This window comes from Aspergillus melleus (genome assembly GCF_016097325.1).
Source record: "Aspergillus melleus strain CBS 546.65 chromosome Unknown contig1, whole genome shotgun sequence".
Taxonomy (NCBI): domain Eukaryota; kingdom Fungi; phylum Ascomycota; class Eurotiomycetes; order Eurotiales; family Aspergillaceae; genus Aspergillus; species Aspergillus melleus.
The window spans coordinates 13,037-27,802 of record NW_025763370.1 but is presented as its reverse complement, the minus strand read 5'-3'; the positions used below and the strand labels follow the sequence as shown (position 1 = coordinate 27,802).

Here is a 14,766-nt window from a genome sequence, read left to right as displayed (position 1 = left end):
TCGCTCAATTATCCCCAATCATAGATATTCTTAAGGGTCTGTTCCAGTATAACCGGGTCGTGATGGGTGTATCAGCTTCTGCCCCGCTGTCATCTTCTCTATATATACAATCGGGTAGAGCACTTGCAATAAGTCCTTGAACACAACCTGGCCGTGGACCCAAGACAACGGAATGATAGCAGGTAGCTACTTCGAAACCAGTTCAGTATTCTACAGACATCAAACCTCCCAAAGTCTGATGACCTCCATTGACTTGGCTTCGAGCAATGATGTCACTGGTCGCTTCACCAACCTAGGCATCAAGGCATCAAGGCAGCAAGGCACTAGATCTCGGAGATAGCGTGAGGACCTAACTCCGCAGTGGCAGCCTGAACGCCCAGGCATCAACACGACCGTACCCTTGCATGAGAGGGAGGGAGAAAGAGAGAGATCGACCTCACGGCCCCCGTACCTTGGGTAAAGGAAATGCAAGGGTTCACCAGCCCCTCGCCGCACAGAGAAGGAACTGACAGGCATCGTCACTTAGTGCCCTCACCGCAACTCGGTTGATGTTAGCGGATCCATGAAGGCCGAGCGTAGCCTATAAGTCGGCTCGATCCACTCTTCCACGCCCATGATATCTCCCGAGCCAATACCCATCACCGCGAGGATAGCAATCATAGTAACAATGTGGCTCATACCTGAGTCGCTGGCCCTCGTCGTGCTCCTTGGCTTGACGACGACACTCCTGGTGCAGCAGGCCGTTGCCCGGTCCTCCATCCCTCTAGTGAACCCGCGCAAACCGTTCGAGCTGGGATACGCCAAGGCACGACAGCGATGCCTGGCGAATATGTCGGGCTTTATCCAGCAGGGCCTGGAGAAGGCAAGTGTGCTGACTAGTCTTTGTTCGCCGCCAGAGAACGTGTCGAGGAACTAACAGACGGTGCCGCAGTTCAAGGTGTTTCGCATGATGACGGATGACGGCTGTCTGATCGTGCTGGCCCCCGAGTTCGCCAAAGAGATTCGGAATAGCCCGGCCCTCAGCGTGGGTCGTTTCATGGCGGAGCGTCTCCATGCTCATCTCGATGGATTCGAACCTTGGCGCCAGATCTCCGCCCCGGATCGAATCTTCCCGGACACGATTCGCACCAAGCTCATGCAGCCTCTCGGTGAGTTTGCTAACCCCCTTGACCCCCTAACGGTGGTGTCGGGAGGGGGGGCCACCTCGGCGAGGACCTGAGGATTGATGCGCTGCTAGGAAGGCTGATTCAGCCGGCCTCTGTGGAGATGGCGAGCATCTTACGGCATGAATGGACCGACGAGACTGGTATGTCATGCCCTCCGCACTGCCAACCAGACTGCAGGACCACCGGAAGGGCTGACTAGAAGATAGAATGGCATCGTGTGGCTTTGAAGCCCAGCGCGCTAGCCATCGTCGTTCGCCTACTGTCCGTCGCTTTTTGGCCCGAGCCCCTGCACCGCGATGCCCGCTGGCTACGTATCGTCGGGCAGTACTCGATCGACTCGTTCGTCGCCGCCGACGCGCTGCACCGCTGGCCAAGGATGCTCCGTCCTGTAATATCCTGGATTGCGCCCAGCTGCCGCAAGATCCGGCTTCAATTGCGCGAGGCCCGTGCCATCATGGCACCCATCTTGCGGCAGCGGGAGGCTGACGCGCTCACGTCGGACGACGACGCCCTGCGATGGATGGAGGAATGCGCTCGAGGGCGTCCCTACGACCCAGTCATGGCGCAGCTCGGCATGGCGGCAGTAAGCCTGCATTCTACCGCAGACATGCTCACTCAAGTCCTTTACGACCTCTGTGGCCGCGACGAGTTGATCGTCGCCCTGCGCGACGAGACCAGATCAGTCGTCCAGCGAGAGGGGCTAACAGTGTCGGCTCTGAATAATCTTCACCTGATGGACAGTACCCTGAAGGAATCTCAGCGTCTGAAACCGTCTCTGGCCGGTAAGGTGTTCCTGACGGCACATGTGGCCTCCCCCTCATTCCATTTTCATTCTCCGTACCAGATCTGTCTTTTCGAGGGCTCGGTGTCTCACAAGAATGTATAGCGGCGATGCAACGCATCTCCACCGACCCAATCACGCTGTCCGACGGAACAAGGATACCGCGGAATTCGTATACGATCGTCTCGGCCGACCGCCGGTTGGATGCGAATGTCTATCCAGACCCGGACACATTTGATGCCTACCGATCAGTAAGGTTGCGCCAAACGGCAGGAAAGGAGACGTACGCGCAGGTCACCACGCCGTCGCCCGAGCACCTGGCGTGGGGATTCGGGAAACATGCGTGCCCCGGAAGAAACCTGGTTGTGACAGAGATTAAGATCGCGCTGGCCCATATTCTGTTGAAGTACGATCTGCAACTGGTGGATGGTTTGCGTCCACAGCCGCTGAAGCACGGCATTGTGTTGAGCGCAAACTCCACTGCTGTCATTTCGGTCCGACGACGCGAGGATGACGTTTCTCTATTATCGTAATGGCCGAATTCAATGCAACGGCTCTTTGTATTGCGCAGACTGGGAGATTCGCCCTAGGTTCAGAAGACGACCAAGGGACAAACTGTTTTACGCTGCTACGTAGTTAGAGGAAATCCTCCGGTCGGTAGTCCCAAAGAAATGGGATGAATACTTATTCCGTTTGCTCTTTACCCCCCCCCCCTTCTTCGATGCTTCGTCCAGGCGGGACCCATAATAACGTTCCGTGAAATATGGGCTTAGTCTTACTCCTACGGTATGTAGTAAATCGTCATCTGCTGGGGTTGTGCAGAAGGACCTATGAAAGAGAAAGACGTGGAACATACTCCAAAATGCAATGAAGTAACAATTTTGACTCATAAACTCATGACTAGGTACACAACATGGCAAGCGAAAAGCGAACCATCGTATAAGGAACAGGAGAGCGAATTCCGCTAGCCCGCAACCAAACTTAGGGCTGACTACAGACGCGGACGCGTAGGGATAGCCGAGTAGGTGAGGTCGAAGCGGTCCAACTGCATGACCTTGTCCCAGGCGGCGATGAAGTCCTTGACGAACTTGACCTGGCCGTCGGCGCTACCGTACAGCTCGGCCAGCGCACGCAGCTCGGCGTGCGAGCCGAAGACAAGATCCACGCGGCTGCCCGTCCACTTCTTGGCCCCCGTCTTGCGGTCGACGCCCTCGAAGCGCTCATGGTCGGCGCCGAGCGGCTGCCAGACGGTGTTCATGTCCAGCAGGTTGACGAAGAAGTCGTTGGTCAGCTGACCGGGCCGCTGCGTGAACACGCCCGTCTCGGAGCCGTCATAGTTGGCGTCCAGCACGCGCAGGCCGCCCACCAGGACCGTCATCTCGGGCGGTGTCAGCTGCAGCAGCTGCGCGCGGTCGACGAGGTACTGTTCGGCCCGCACGCGCGGCGTCGAGCCGCCGTAGTTGCGGAAGCCGTCCGCCAGCGGCCGCAGGTGCTCGAACTGCTCGACATCGGTTTGCTCCTGGCTGGCGTCGGTGCGACCGGGCGTGAAGGGCACGGGGTGGCCCGCCGCGCGCTCGACGGCGGCGCAGCCGGCCAGCACGATGAGATCGGCCAGCGAGACGCGCTTGGCACCCGTCTGAGCGCCGTTGAAGTCGCGCTGGATGCGCTCCAGCACGCGCAGAACCTCCTGCAGGCGTGGGGGGTTGTTGACCTCCCAGTCCTTCTGGGGCGCCAGCCGAATGCGCGCGCCGTTGGCGCCGCCGCGCTTGTCGCTGCCGCGGAAGGTCGAGGCGGACGCCCAAGCGGTGGTGATGAACTTGGTCGGCTCGACGCCGGACCCCAGGATCTCTTGCTTCAGCGCCAAGGCGTCCTCGTTGTCGATCAGCGGATGATCGACCGCGGGCACGGGATCCTCCCACAGCAACGTCTCCTTGGGCACCTCGGGACCCAGCCAGCGCGCGCGGGGGCCCATGTCACGATGCAGCAACTTGAACCAGGCGCGCGCGAAGGCGTCGGCAAACTCGTCGGGATTCTCCAGGTAGCGACGGGCGATCTTCTCGTAGGCGGGATCAAAGCGCAGCGCCAGGTCGGTGGTCAGCATGCGCGGCTTCTGCTTCTTGTTCGAGTCGTAGGCGTCGGGGATGATCTCGGGGGCATTCTTGGCCGTCCACTGGTTGGCGCCGGCAGGACTCTTGGTCAGCTCCCAGTCGAACTTGAACAGGTACTCGAGAAAGCCGAGACTCCAGCGGGTGGGCGTCTTGGTCCAGGTCACCTCGAGGCCGCTGGTGATGCTGTCGGCGCCGCGACCCGACAGGTACCCGTTACTCCAGCCCAGGCCCTGCTGGTGCAGGTCGGCCGCCTCGGGCTCGGGACCGATCTTGTCGGCGGGGCCAGCGCCGTGCGTCTTGCCAAAGGTGTGCCCACCGGCAATCAGGGCCACGGTCTCCTCGTCGTTCATGGCCATGCGACCGAAGGTGACGCGAATATCCCGGGCGGCTGCGACGGGGTCGGGGTTGCCGTCGGGACCCTCGGGGTTCACGTAGATCAGGCCCATGTGCACGGCGGCCAGAGGATCCTCGAGGTTGCGGGTGCGGATATCGCCCTGCTGCTTCTGCTCGGCGTCGGTCTGAGCGGCGTAGCGCACGTCGTTCCCCTGGGGAAACCAGCTCTTCTCGCCTCCCCAGTAGGCGGACTCGTCGGCCTCCCAGGTGTCGGGACGACCGCCAGCAAAGCCGAAGGGCTTGAAACCCATGGACTCGAGGGCGACGTTGCCTGTCAGCAGCAGGAGATCAGCCCAGGAGATCTTGTTGCCGTACTTCTGCTTGACGGGCCACAGCAGACGACGGGCCTTGTCGAGACTGGCATTGTCGGGCCAGCTGTTCAGAGGAGCGAAGCGCTGCTGGCCCTGGCCACCTCCGCCGCGACCGTCGAAGACACGGTAGGTGCCGGCGCTGTGCCAGGCCATGCGGATGAACAGGCCGCCGTAGTGACCGAAGTCGGCGGGCCACCAGTCCTGCGAGTCGGTCATGAGGCGATGCAAATCCTTCTTCAGGGCGTCGTAGTCCAGGCCCTTAAAGGCGGTGGCGTACTCGAAGTCCTTGCTCTGGGGATTGCTGGCGTCGCCATGCTGGCGCAGAATGTTCAGGCGCAGCTGGCCGGGCCACCAGTCTACGTTTCGGGTGCCACCGCCGCCAATATTGGCCGACTTCTGGCCATGGGGGAATGGACACTCGCTCATGGTTCAGGCTGGGAGGGGAAAAGACGGGGAACGGAGAGAGTGGGAAGGAAGATGAGGAATGAGGAAGACGAGGAAAGAGAAGAGGAGGGATACCAAGGCAGTTTTCCCTTGCCAGCGAAGGGAGACATACAGCGGGGAAAGCACAGAAGCACGAAGCACCAGATGGATGGAGCAGTTTTATAGGCAGCGAATGACGGGAAAGGGATTGCGAAACCCGCGGGAATTAGAGGAGGAAAGGAGGAGAGGAGGAGAGAGAAGGGAGAAGAGGAGGAAAAGATTGGCGGAGCTAAGGCACTAAGGCACGCGGGGGTGGTGTCCTGGCGAATCAGGCACGCAGGCGATCTGCGGGGGACAAAGGCGGGGTATCAGGCAATCGGGCAATCAGGCCGGCAGGATAACTCATCAATCACGCTCTCGTCTCTCAGTTTCGCAGCTCAGTTGCGCAGTTGCAGCGATGCAATGGCGGAGGCATCCATTCGGCTTTATAACGACCGTGTCAACCGCGTTGACCGTGTCAACCATGGACCTGTGGGTGGCAAGCGACCGAACAAGCCGGTTGTACGAGAATCGTGTTACTCATCGGATTTCCAAGCGACGGCGGTCCAGATCCGCTGGGGATTCGCCTGCCTAATCGGGACGGCTCTCCCCGCACGCCTGAGGCACCGAGACTGTTGGTGACGTCATCCGCTGATTCAGCTGCTGCCCGATTTGTCAGGCCGCCGTCCAGACGATCCTTGACCGGGTCGGTCTTTGTCATCCTCATCGTCTGTCGGAGCCTTCACCTTCCCGATGATGTCTGGGGGGAAGCACAAAGAAAAGCAACGGGACCTTTCCGATCGAAAGATCCACGGACGACCGAGCTGGCGGTTATAAATCCCGTCGGGCAGCGCCGGGAAGTTCACCTGGGGACCCCCCAACGGCTGGTGAGCGATGCCCTATCACTACATCTATATCGGCCCCTTTGAGAAGGGCGCCGTCAAGCGCCGTCACCACTGGATCGCCGCCTCGCGTGCCATCTTGGCCATCGAACGGCGATACAAGATCTTCGCCGCCTGGAATGAGGACTTGATGCGCGATCACTTTCTCCTGCTCCTTTGTTCCCCTCACGCCGCCAACACCCACGACGGGGAGCTGCTCCTGCTGCGGGACGCCCTTGACGCCCTCCAGGGCCACTGGGAAGGGTACGAGGTTTCCCCCCTGCCGTCCATGTACGTCCTGCCTTCCTTCGGCGAGGATGGGGTGCGCGAGCCCCGTAGGATTTATAGAATGAAGCGGCTGGAGCGGATGAGAGCCGCCAGTCAGAATCCTCCGTCTTGATCGTAGCATAGTAACCTCGCGCCCTCGCTCAGCTGCTGGAACACAGAAATTGGTCCCATGAAATATCCGCAATATGACCATATGATAGGTTTGTCTCCTATTCCCAAGGAATACGGCATCCCATACCCCACCCCCGTAACTCACCCACTGGGAGCGCCGGTTGATACCGGCCCATGGTAAGAATCGTAAACCCGCCGTGCACTGATGAGCTCAGGTGCGAACCGGCAGTCGTCGACTGTCAATTGGGTTGGCAGGTTGAAAGAAGGCTCGCCTCGTTCTAGATCGTACTCCGTGTATGTGGGATGACCCTGGAGCGGGTAACTAATCAAGTCCAGATTTGTAACTAGCCCGGACACTTGCGGCCAGGCAGGCCTTAGTAAGAGGAGAGATCCAGCCCAGCAGATAGGGTTGCGAGAGCCGACGATGACCCGCATGCATACCTTGCTAGTGGCGTGGGACATTCAATGCTTCGCTTTCAGGTCGTGATCTTGGCGGCAAGGAAATCTAGAACTATAGGATGTTTCCAATATCCTTCGTCGCATCCCCTCTGGTCTGGTGCCATGGCGTCCGAATATCCACCGTTAGATCCGACCGTGTCCATTTGCCGGAGTACAAGCCGCGATACAGAGTGGCGGTCTATTAAGAATGTTGGCACGCCATCCCGAGCGGTGAAGGCCACCTACTGGAAGGAATATGCCAGGAATGGTAGCGCCGGGCTAAAAGGGGGCGAGAATCGTGTTGTCGGAGACTTTGGTCAGAAGAACTCAGATCGATTGCTCCGGACTCCGGACTCCGTTGCCCCCGGCCCTAGCGGCTAGTCCAGAGGCGGATAGCGACTGTCTCAGTAGTTGGTGGTAGTGCTTCCTTTTCAACCGTCAACACTGCTCAGTTACTCTCCGAGTCGGATTTCGGCGTGGGGCCAGATCGAAACAAGACAAAGGTGTCAAATTGACAGACGGTCGGTAGCAATCTGAATCAGTGTAAAGAGCATGGCGTGATAAGTCTCCGAGGGACGAACATTCTGACCATGAGCTACCTCTGCCCATCGTCAGCTATATAAGCGGCGGGCCCTCATTCCCCCTTGCTAAATTATTGTCTATACAACATCCTCCATTCGCAGATCTTCCCCCTCTAGGCTTTCCCCCAACCAAGCAGAGCAAAATGACATCTACTAAGCTTCTTCTTACCGGAGCGACCGGATATATGTGAGCCACAACAACGTCCCAGTACGCCGTGTCGAGACAAGAATCTCTAACTGAACTTAGCGGGGGAACTGTACTCACTCAGCTGTTGAACTCGACTATCCCCCAAATTCAGTCCTTGGCCATTTCCGTTCTGATTCGGAAAAAGGAGCAGGCCGACATCTATCAATCCAAAGGAGTCACTCCCGTCATCTTCAATGGTCTAGAGGCAACGGAGGATATCCGACGCATCGCCAGCGAACATGATATTGTCATCCATGCCGCCGATTCAACGAGTCCTGCGGCGGCCGAGGCTTTGATTCTAGGTCTTGCAGATACCCAAGACAGCAGCAAACCCAAGTACTTTCTCCATATCAGCGGAACCTCGAGTCTGGGCGATCGACCTGTCACGAAACAGATCTTGGAGTCTAGAGTCTTCTCGGACAAAGACGACATTTACAGCTACTTGAAAGGACGCGAGGCGATCGAGTCTTACGCCCAACGCGCCACCGACATCAAGACCGTGGAGGCTGGAGAGCAAGCAGGTGTCAACACCTTGATTGTGAAGGCCCCGCTTATTTATGGTCGGGGCACGGGGCTCTTCAACCAAAAGTCGTTCCATATCCCCGCACTTATTCATGGAGCCGTTGCTGCCGGACAGGCCGAGTACGTGGGTGACGGGGCTGGGGTTTGGGATTACGTTCACGTCGTCGATCTCGCCGAGCTGTTTGAGCTTCTCGTCGCTCGCATCCTGCGAGGGGAGCCCGTCTCCACCGGCCGACAGGGATTCTACTTTGCCGAGACCGAGAAGCATTCTTGGAAGCACTTGGCAGAGGGGATAGCGAAGGCTGGCTACAGCCTGGGACGGTTGACCTCACCGGTGCCACAAGCAATCACCCTGAAGGAAGCTGCCGAGAAATATACGGGCGGAGATGAGCACATAGCGGAGGTGGGCCTGGCGTCAAAGTATGTATAACCCCCTGCGAACTTGTGTGGTGCCTAGACTGATGGTCTGTTGCTTAGCTCTTCCACTTCCGCCCAACGAGCTCGGGAGCTAGGCTGGAAGCCAACGACCAGCATTGAGCTTCAACAGACTCTACAAGATGATTTCACTCTCCTGTTTGGTCGCGCATGATACGCGTGAGTGGCTCCTTGAAGCTCCTAGATCCAATAGCTGTGTCTTAGCCTGGTATATACATTGAAGCCATGCCTTCGAAACTCTAGAAATGTGAAGAATGTTTACGAAGAAATTGTATGACAAGCAAAGTCGTTTAGACACTCCCAGCCTATGCCCAAAAGTCAACTCTACTCAATTTCGACTGGACACCAAGCGCTCTGATCAATGAAGCGACGTTGCTCGACGCCATTCCACCGCGTGGGTCTTGTAAGATTCGTTGAATTACAGTGTAATGTTGGTGATATGGCATAACCGAGCCAGCCTCTTGTCACGTCGACCGAAGATTTGATTCATAATGATGGTATTACGGAGCTATCCCTAGTTGCGACCTTTGTGTGTTATTATACCAATCCTTTGAACGTAATTTGGCCAATTCCGACAATGTGCGATACTGATTCTGGACAAAGGGTACAAGGGGTCTGAAAGGGGGTTGCCGGTATCTGTCAGCTATCGAGCAATGGCTAAGCTCTATATAAGTTTCTCCACCTTCTCTCGGTTGATCAGCCCAACATCAACCAAATACCAAGCTGTCCTATTCATTTGACACAGTCGGTGGCATCCGAGAGTCTAAACTCAGTCTTCTAATCAGAATACAGAACAAGCAGTGACACATCGGGAGCCGGGGCGATGACGCTTATCTTCTCCGTTTCAACAAGTGGTGATTTTATCGTGGAGAGCTCACTGAAGGAGGTGCGGAGGTTCTTGCGAGATACGGTGGGTGCACATTATGCCTTCTTGGAATTCGTGGATAATGGCAATGAAAGAGAAGAGTATAAGCTTTGTACACTGGCATTCCATGATCAAGATCATCTTTTCTTTGTGAAAGGTACATTTCTGGTTCCATTCATCCAGCGCGGGATCGGCTTCGTCCCTGAACAGGTGCTTCACGCCGTGAACTGCCATGCCTCTAAACTAGCTGAGTTGGACAGCTCTGCTCGGCAAGAAGACTTCATTCATGCACACAAAGCCCTTGCGTTGACATACTATGCGATGAATTACGCGGCTATAAACTGGGTGAAAGGAAGGTACGACGAATCTCGCATTCGATGCGAGATCGAGTGGCTCCATATTATTGACGAGATTATAGATTCGTTGGTTAATCGCCACAAAAATGACTTTCCTGAGATGGAAAAAGCCCTGCTCAAGAATCATAAAGAATACTTAGAAATGCTGAAGACGGAGTACGGCATTGCGACAGACAGGATCCCTCCTAAAAAGTTCAAACTGGCTTTATTTGGGGAGGATCAATTCCAAGAGGCTTTCGAGCAATACGGATCTGATGACCTTGCGGGTTCATAATCTCAGTCAGACATAGGCGATCCGAAACCTCTAGCCATCATCACCTTCCCTGCTGTCTGAAATTGGGTTCTACGCTGGAACCCTGTATTGCATATGACGGGAAGATCTGGATCAGGGATGTACCGTGGCTAGTTTATTATGGGTGACTTCACAAGTTGATTTTGTGTTTCCCTTCTATCTGCCTGTACGGCCCTTCAATTGTTCTATCGAAAGGCTACTAGACTTTTCTTCACTCATTATCATCCACCTAGTGATCTATAGGCGGAGCCTACAAGTATGGGATCAATTATTGCATTGAGTGAGTTCTTTAGAAGATATGGACGGTCACACTTAGAATGTTCTAAGCAGCAAGGAGAGAAAGAGCCAAAATGTAGATTGAAGAACCACTACTACAGGAAATCGTACCGAATGCAGTACTCATGGTCAGTCAGAATATGAAAAGCCAAAATACATAGAGATAGATCTAGCCATTGGAAAACAGATTCTTGAGCTAAAAGAATAGTCATCCCAAGCCAGAGAGGCGGTATTCAGCCATATGGCATGGAGTATTTCGCTCGCCAAGGGCCGATGTCCCCAGTGGCACGAATAGAATACCAACGGCTATCACAGCACCTTCTTCGCCATACGTCATGGCAATGTCAAGAAGAAGCCCTGCCATTCGAAGCTGAACTGAGCGACACAAGACCAACAAATATAGGGCAAAGCTGCTGATCGCTCAATCATCTTAAACCAGCAATAGCTGACGAAAAGGCATGTTGCAGTCAAAGGCTTATCTCAGCCAGGCCCTTTCCATGCATTAACGCGATGGAAGAAAAGCCAAGCTGCAACCTTTGAGGCTGAATGTTCTAGTAAAGCAATCTGTATTTAATACCCTGTAAAATCTGGATGCTGGACCCGGAATGCCACAGCGGCGATACGCGGCAACCTGAGGAATAGACGAGGACCCAAATAAGAACTACAGATCAGCCTCGTAGTACCGCACCAGAAGAACGATTTAGGCAGAACGAATCCATGATCAGCTCAGACGGGCTGATGCAAGAAAAGCACTGTGGTGGATCACGTATTTCTGCCGTCTGACCACCTCATTCTTGATGATCCCGAGGCGGCCTTGCTGGCGACTCATGCAATGCAAAATTCATGCAAGGATCCTCGAGTCACCACTCCATCTCCTCGTTTACAGCCTGGGCTTTTGCACCTTAATCTGGTACCATCAGTTTCGACGGAAAGTGAACCACACTGCCTTGTCACCGTGGCGTATGACCTGCAGCCCGCATGACGTACAGGCACAGGCTGTCCAGTAGGTAATGCTTTATCTGCCAGAACGAAGGGCAAGAACGATTTTGCCTTGCTCACTGATTTTAAGTTGAAATTATTAAATGCACTCAGCAACGTTTGCGGCTTTTCCTGTATAACTTGCTGTGCCCGAAACGCATTCCTTTGCTTCGAGCTGTTAAACGGGAGAAGGGATTACAAAAAAGGGATTGCTACTCGAACAACTATGATACAATACCGACAAATCCCGAGAAATAACAAGGGATGGAGGAAGTAGATTTTTTTAAGTGCCTAATCAAGAACACGAGGAAGCGGAATAGGTTCGTTTAATCCGAGAAGTTAATCTACACTTCAAAGATACTAAGCTCTGGACTTCGGAGGGTGCAACGATAGCAATTATTGAAGTAAAATATTTTTAAGTGAGCGCGCTGTTCCTTATGCCTTGTCTTCGGCGCCGTCACGACCCGATTATTCTGTTTCTTCTTCCCACTGATTCCCAATCCCGCCACTACTTATCATACCGGCATCTTGCAATTCATATGGAACGGCGATATTTGAGCAACAGTGAAAAGCCAGACAGTATTGAATTGGTTGTGTGTCTCCGCAATAAGCCCCCGTGGCCAGACATGAAGCATAATCTATGCCGTGAGTTCCACTAGCTAAATATGCACGGGAGCCAACTGCAGTAGTTCGTCTCCAAGCTGCCGATATCATGCTTACTGTAATATCTGATGGATAGTCGATACCTGGACATGGGTCATCTTTTGCCAAGGCGCTGATGTCTTACTCAGGCCTCGGGAAAAGCCTTTCTGTTTGACGTGAATAGAGAACGTCTTCCGCATGGAGGCACACCATATTTTCCATGCTAGTCAACTCGGGCCGGACTTGAATAATTATAGATATATTCTATCAGTCGCCCTGGGATGTGAAAAGTGTGCGTTCACGTGCCGAAGGCACGGAGTGATTCCTGAAACCAGCCATCCCACGCTTTTCAGCATCCCCACGTTCGATTTCAATAAGCGGGCCATTTACCCCGGTGAGATTCGACTATTTTGCCCCAAGGCAGTGCCGCCCTGGTATGCGGCCCGAGCCAGGGGTCATGGGTGAGATCAGCGGAGAATGTTGGATTCTCCCATTTGGGTACGAGAAGCGGCTCCATCAGCAAGGGCGCGGTGCCCCCTTCCTGGGCGGCGTGTTCAGATGGTATCGAGTAGTACCCTATTCGTGCTATAAACTCCCGTGTCGCATTTTCCAATTGCATGCCATGCCTCCTTTCGACTTCATAGGAATTCGAATCAATGGAGAGTGTATCGAGTCTAACACCCGAAGAAGTCGCCTATTACCAGGCACATGCGGATGATAATCGCCAATCGAGCAAAACAGCCGCCAACGTTGTCGGGATCGTGCTAACTATCATTGCAGTGGCAGCACGACTGTTGGCACGCTTCCGCTCGAGGGCTCGATTAAGTTGGGATGATTATCTTATTTTTCTCGCTTTGGTAAACAGGCCTCAGAATGTAGCAGAGAAACGGTTACAGCTGCTAATAAACAGTGGGTAGATGGGCCAACTTTCCTACGCCATCTTGTTGTTCCTGTCTAATGCGAACGGTGATGGTCGACACATGATTTTCGTAAAAAACCAGAAGCGCTTTGTCCAGGTATGAATTCTCGTTTCCCCCCTGGATTGTCCCTGGGCTGAGGGATTGGCCTCTTTCTGAATAGGAAAGTACCGCAAATGCTATCGTGTACTCGATCACCGTCATGGCCACCAAGATATCTATCTTATGTCTATATCGCCGCATCTTCCCAACGAGATCGCTGTTGATAGGAGCCTATTTTGTTGGCGTAACGGTCATCGCTTACAACGTGGCTTTGGCATTCGTGGCCGCCTTTCAGTGTGTCCCTTTTTCGTCAATGTGGACTGGAGAGCCTGGAAAATGCATCGGTATCTCCGTGCCGTTTACAATTTTCGCGTGAGTTCAGCCTGGGTTACTCGTCGACACTCCAATTGACTATGGCGCAGTGTTGTAAATGTGGTTACCGACTTTGCTATCTTAGCGCTACCCATCAAACCTGTGTTGCAGCTGCACATGCGAAGAAACCGCAAGATCCAGGTCTTGACCATCTTTCTCCTAGGCGGCATGTGAGCTTCGTCCCTCTTTGCGTCTGCTGCTGGCACCAATCTAATAGCGCTAGCGTCTGTATATTCGGCATCATCCGGGTAGTCGCAATCGCTACCATGGATCCCGTTGACACCAGCTGTAAGCAAGTCCTACCCCCTAACATCGGTACGTGCTGATCTTCCCAGATAACGCAGTCTTCTTCAGTATCTGGTCCTACATCGAGGTTTCCGTTGGTATCTTAGCAGCCTGTCTGCCTACCTTTGGTTCCCTTTTCGCGCGCCGCAAGCAAGATCCGCTCCGGACCGAAACTCACAGTTCGAGTTCAAGTCGACTCTGGAAACTCATCACCAGTCGATCAAGAGAAACACAGCAGAATGACACCTCAAACACGGAGACCTCGGATGTAAATGATTCCTGGCCGGATGCCAGAACCGGCCGTAATGGCATTATACAGCTGGATAGTCATTGTGAGGCTAGAAAGAAAGAGCAGGGTCAGATTCCTCGGTCGCCAAGCATCATGGTACACAAAGACATGCATCAGAGCGTGAAATTTGTTTAGTTTATCGAGTAGGAATCAGAATATGTGCCGCTAGGGAGGGTCGCAGTTGAGCCGGTGTAAGGATTTTCTCGCCCAATGTAAGAAAAATCTTTTGATATTTATATATTGAATTAGATCTTATCAGCTGATAAGTTCATTTAATGTAAAAAATCTCGATCTTTACATTGTATGAATTTTTTTAATATCGAATGAATTTCTTTTACATTGTACGAATTTTTTTTATATCAGATTAGATCTGCCAAGACAAATCTTTTATTTTTTTAATTTTTAAAACATAGTTTAAACTTCAAATATGCAAAAAAAAAAAAGAAAAACATCAAAATGAGTTTAAACAATATATATTGTGCATACATGATTGTTGTAATTTGTATTTTAAACAATTATAAACAAAATAAATAATTATTAGAAATCAGGATCTTTGTTTAAATTTTTTATAATATAATATATTCAAATTCAATTGGAATCTTGCATATTTGAAGTTCAAACTATGTTTTGAAAATTAAAGAAAGAGGATTCGCTTTGATAGATCTTGTCAAGGTGCGGGCTGGCGGGGGTGATAGAGCTGATGGCAGGCAGGCAGGTAGGCTAATAGCTCACAGTATCTCTGAATTGCTACAGGATCAAGCTATATACAGACTGATAGACAAGACGTA

At 53.3% G+C, this 14,766-nt stretch overlaps 7 protein-coding genes across 7 annotated transcripts; 6 read left to right on the top strand and 1 right to left on the bottom strand.

Annotated features, from left to right (window-relative positions):
- Positions 1-613: 613 nt before the first annotated feature.
- On the top strand, positions 614-916 carry LDX57_000007 (uncharacterized protein; the record flags this gene model as incomplete). Its single annotated transcript, XM_046081651.1, has 1 exon — positions 614-916. The coding sequence occupies one exon, from the start codon at positions 614-616 to the stop codon at positions 914-916; it is 303 nt and encodes a 100-aa protein (XP_045937607.1).
- Positions 917-949: 33 nt separating this feature from the next.
- LDX57_000006 (cytochrome P450) lies at positions 950-2,480 on the top strand (the record flags this gene model as incomplete). Its single annotated transcript, XM_046081650.1, has 4 exons — positions 950-1,148; positions 1,238-1,306; positions 1,373-1,948; positions 2,053-2,480. 4 exons carry the CDS (start codon positions 950-952, stop codon positions 2,478-2,480), a joined length of 1,272 nt encoding a protein of 423 aa, XP_045937606.1.
- Positions 2,481-2,899: 419 nt separating this feature from the next.
- Positions 2,900-5,842, bottom strand: LDX57_000005 (catalase/peroxidase). The gene has a single exon (XM_046081649.1). It carries the CDS (start codon positions 5,183-5,185, stop codon positions 2,939-2,941), a length of 2,247 nt encoding a protein of 748 aa, XP_045937605.1. The 5' UTR covers positions 5,186-5,842; the 3' UTR covers positions 2,900-2,938.
- A 273-nt stretch (positions 5,843-6,115) lies between these two features.
- Positions 6,116-6,502, top strand: LDX57_000004 (uncharacterized protein; the record flags this gene model as incomplete). The annotated part of the gene is made up of 1 exon (XM_046081648.1): positions 6,116-6,502. One exon carries the CDS (start codon positions 6,116-6,118, stop codon positions 6,500-6,502), a length of 387 nt encoding a protein of 128 aa, XP_045937604.1.
- Positions 6,503-7,663: 1,161 nt separating this feature from the next.
- On the top strand, positions 7,664-8,818 carry LDX57_000003 (uncharacterized protein; the record flags this gene model as incomplete). Its single annotated transcript, XM_046081647.1, has 3 exons — positions 7,664-7,707; positions 7,768-8,649; positions 8,707-8,818. The coding sequence occupies 3 exons, from the start codon at positions 7,664-7,666 to the stop codon at positions 8,816-8,818; spliced, it is 1,038 nt and encodes a 345-aa protein (XP_045937603.1).
- A 669-nt stretch (positions 8,819-9,487) lies between these two features.
- Positions 9,488-10,347, top strand: LDX57_000002 (uncharacterized protein; the record flags this gene model as incomplete). The annotated part of the gene is made up of 1 exon (XM_046081646.1): positions 9,488-10,347. The coding sequence occupies one exon, from the start codon at positions 9,488-9,490 to the stop codon at positions 10,157-10,159; it is 672 nt and encodes a 223-aa protein (XP_045937602.1). The 3' UTR covers positions 10,160-10,347.
- A 2,382-nt stretch (positions 10,348-12,729) lies between these two features.
- On the top strand, positions 12,730-14,113 carry LDX57_000001 (uncharacterized protein; the record flags this gene model as incomplete). The annotated part of the gene is made up of 6 exons (XM_046081645.1): positions 12,730-12,930; positions 12,991-13,089; positions 13,154-13,404; positions 13,455-13,574; positions 13,628-13,692; positions 13,740-14,113. The coding sequence occupies 6 exons, from the start codon at positions 12,730-12,732 to the stop codon at positions 14,111-14,113; spliced, it is 1,110 nt and encodes a 369-aa protein (XP_045937601.1).
- Between the last annotated feature and the right edge of the window lie 653 nt (positions 14,114-14,766).

What these genes read in the sequence shown, in the direction of transcription:
- LDX57_000005 (XM_046081649.1), bottom strand. Translation starts at nt 5,185, where the DNA reads ATGAGCGAGTGTCCATTCCCCCATGGCCAGAAGTCGGCCAATATTGGC.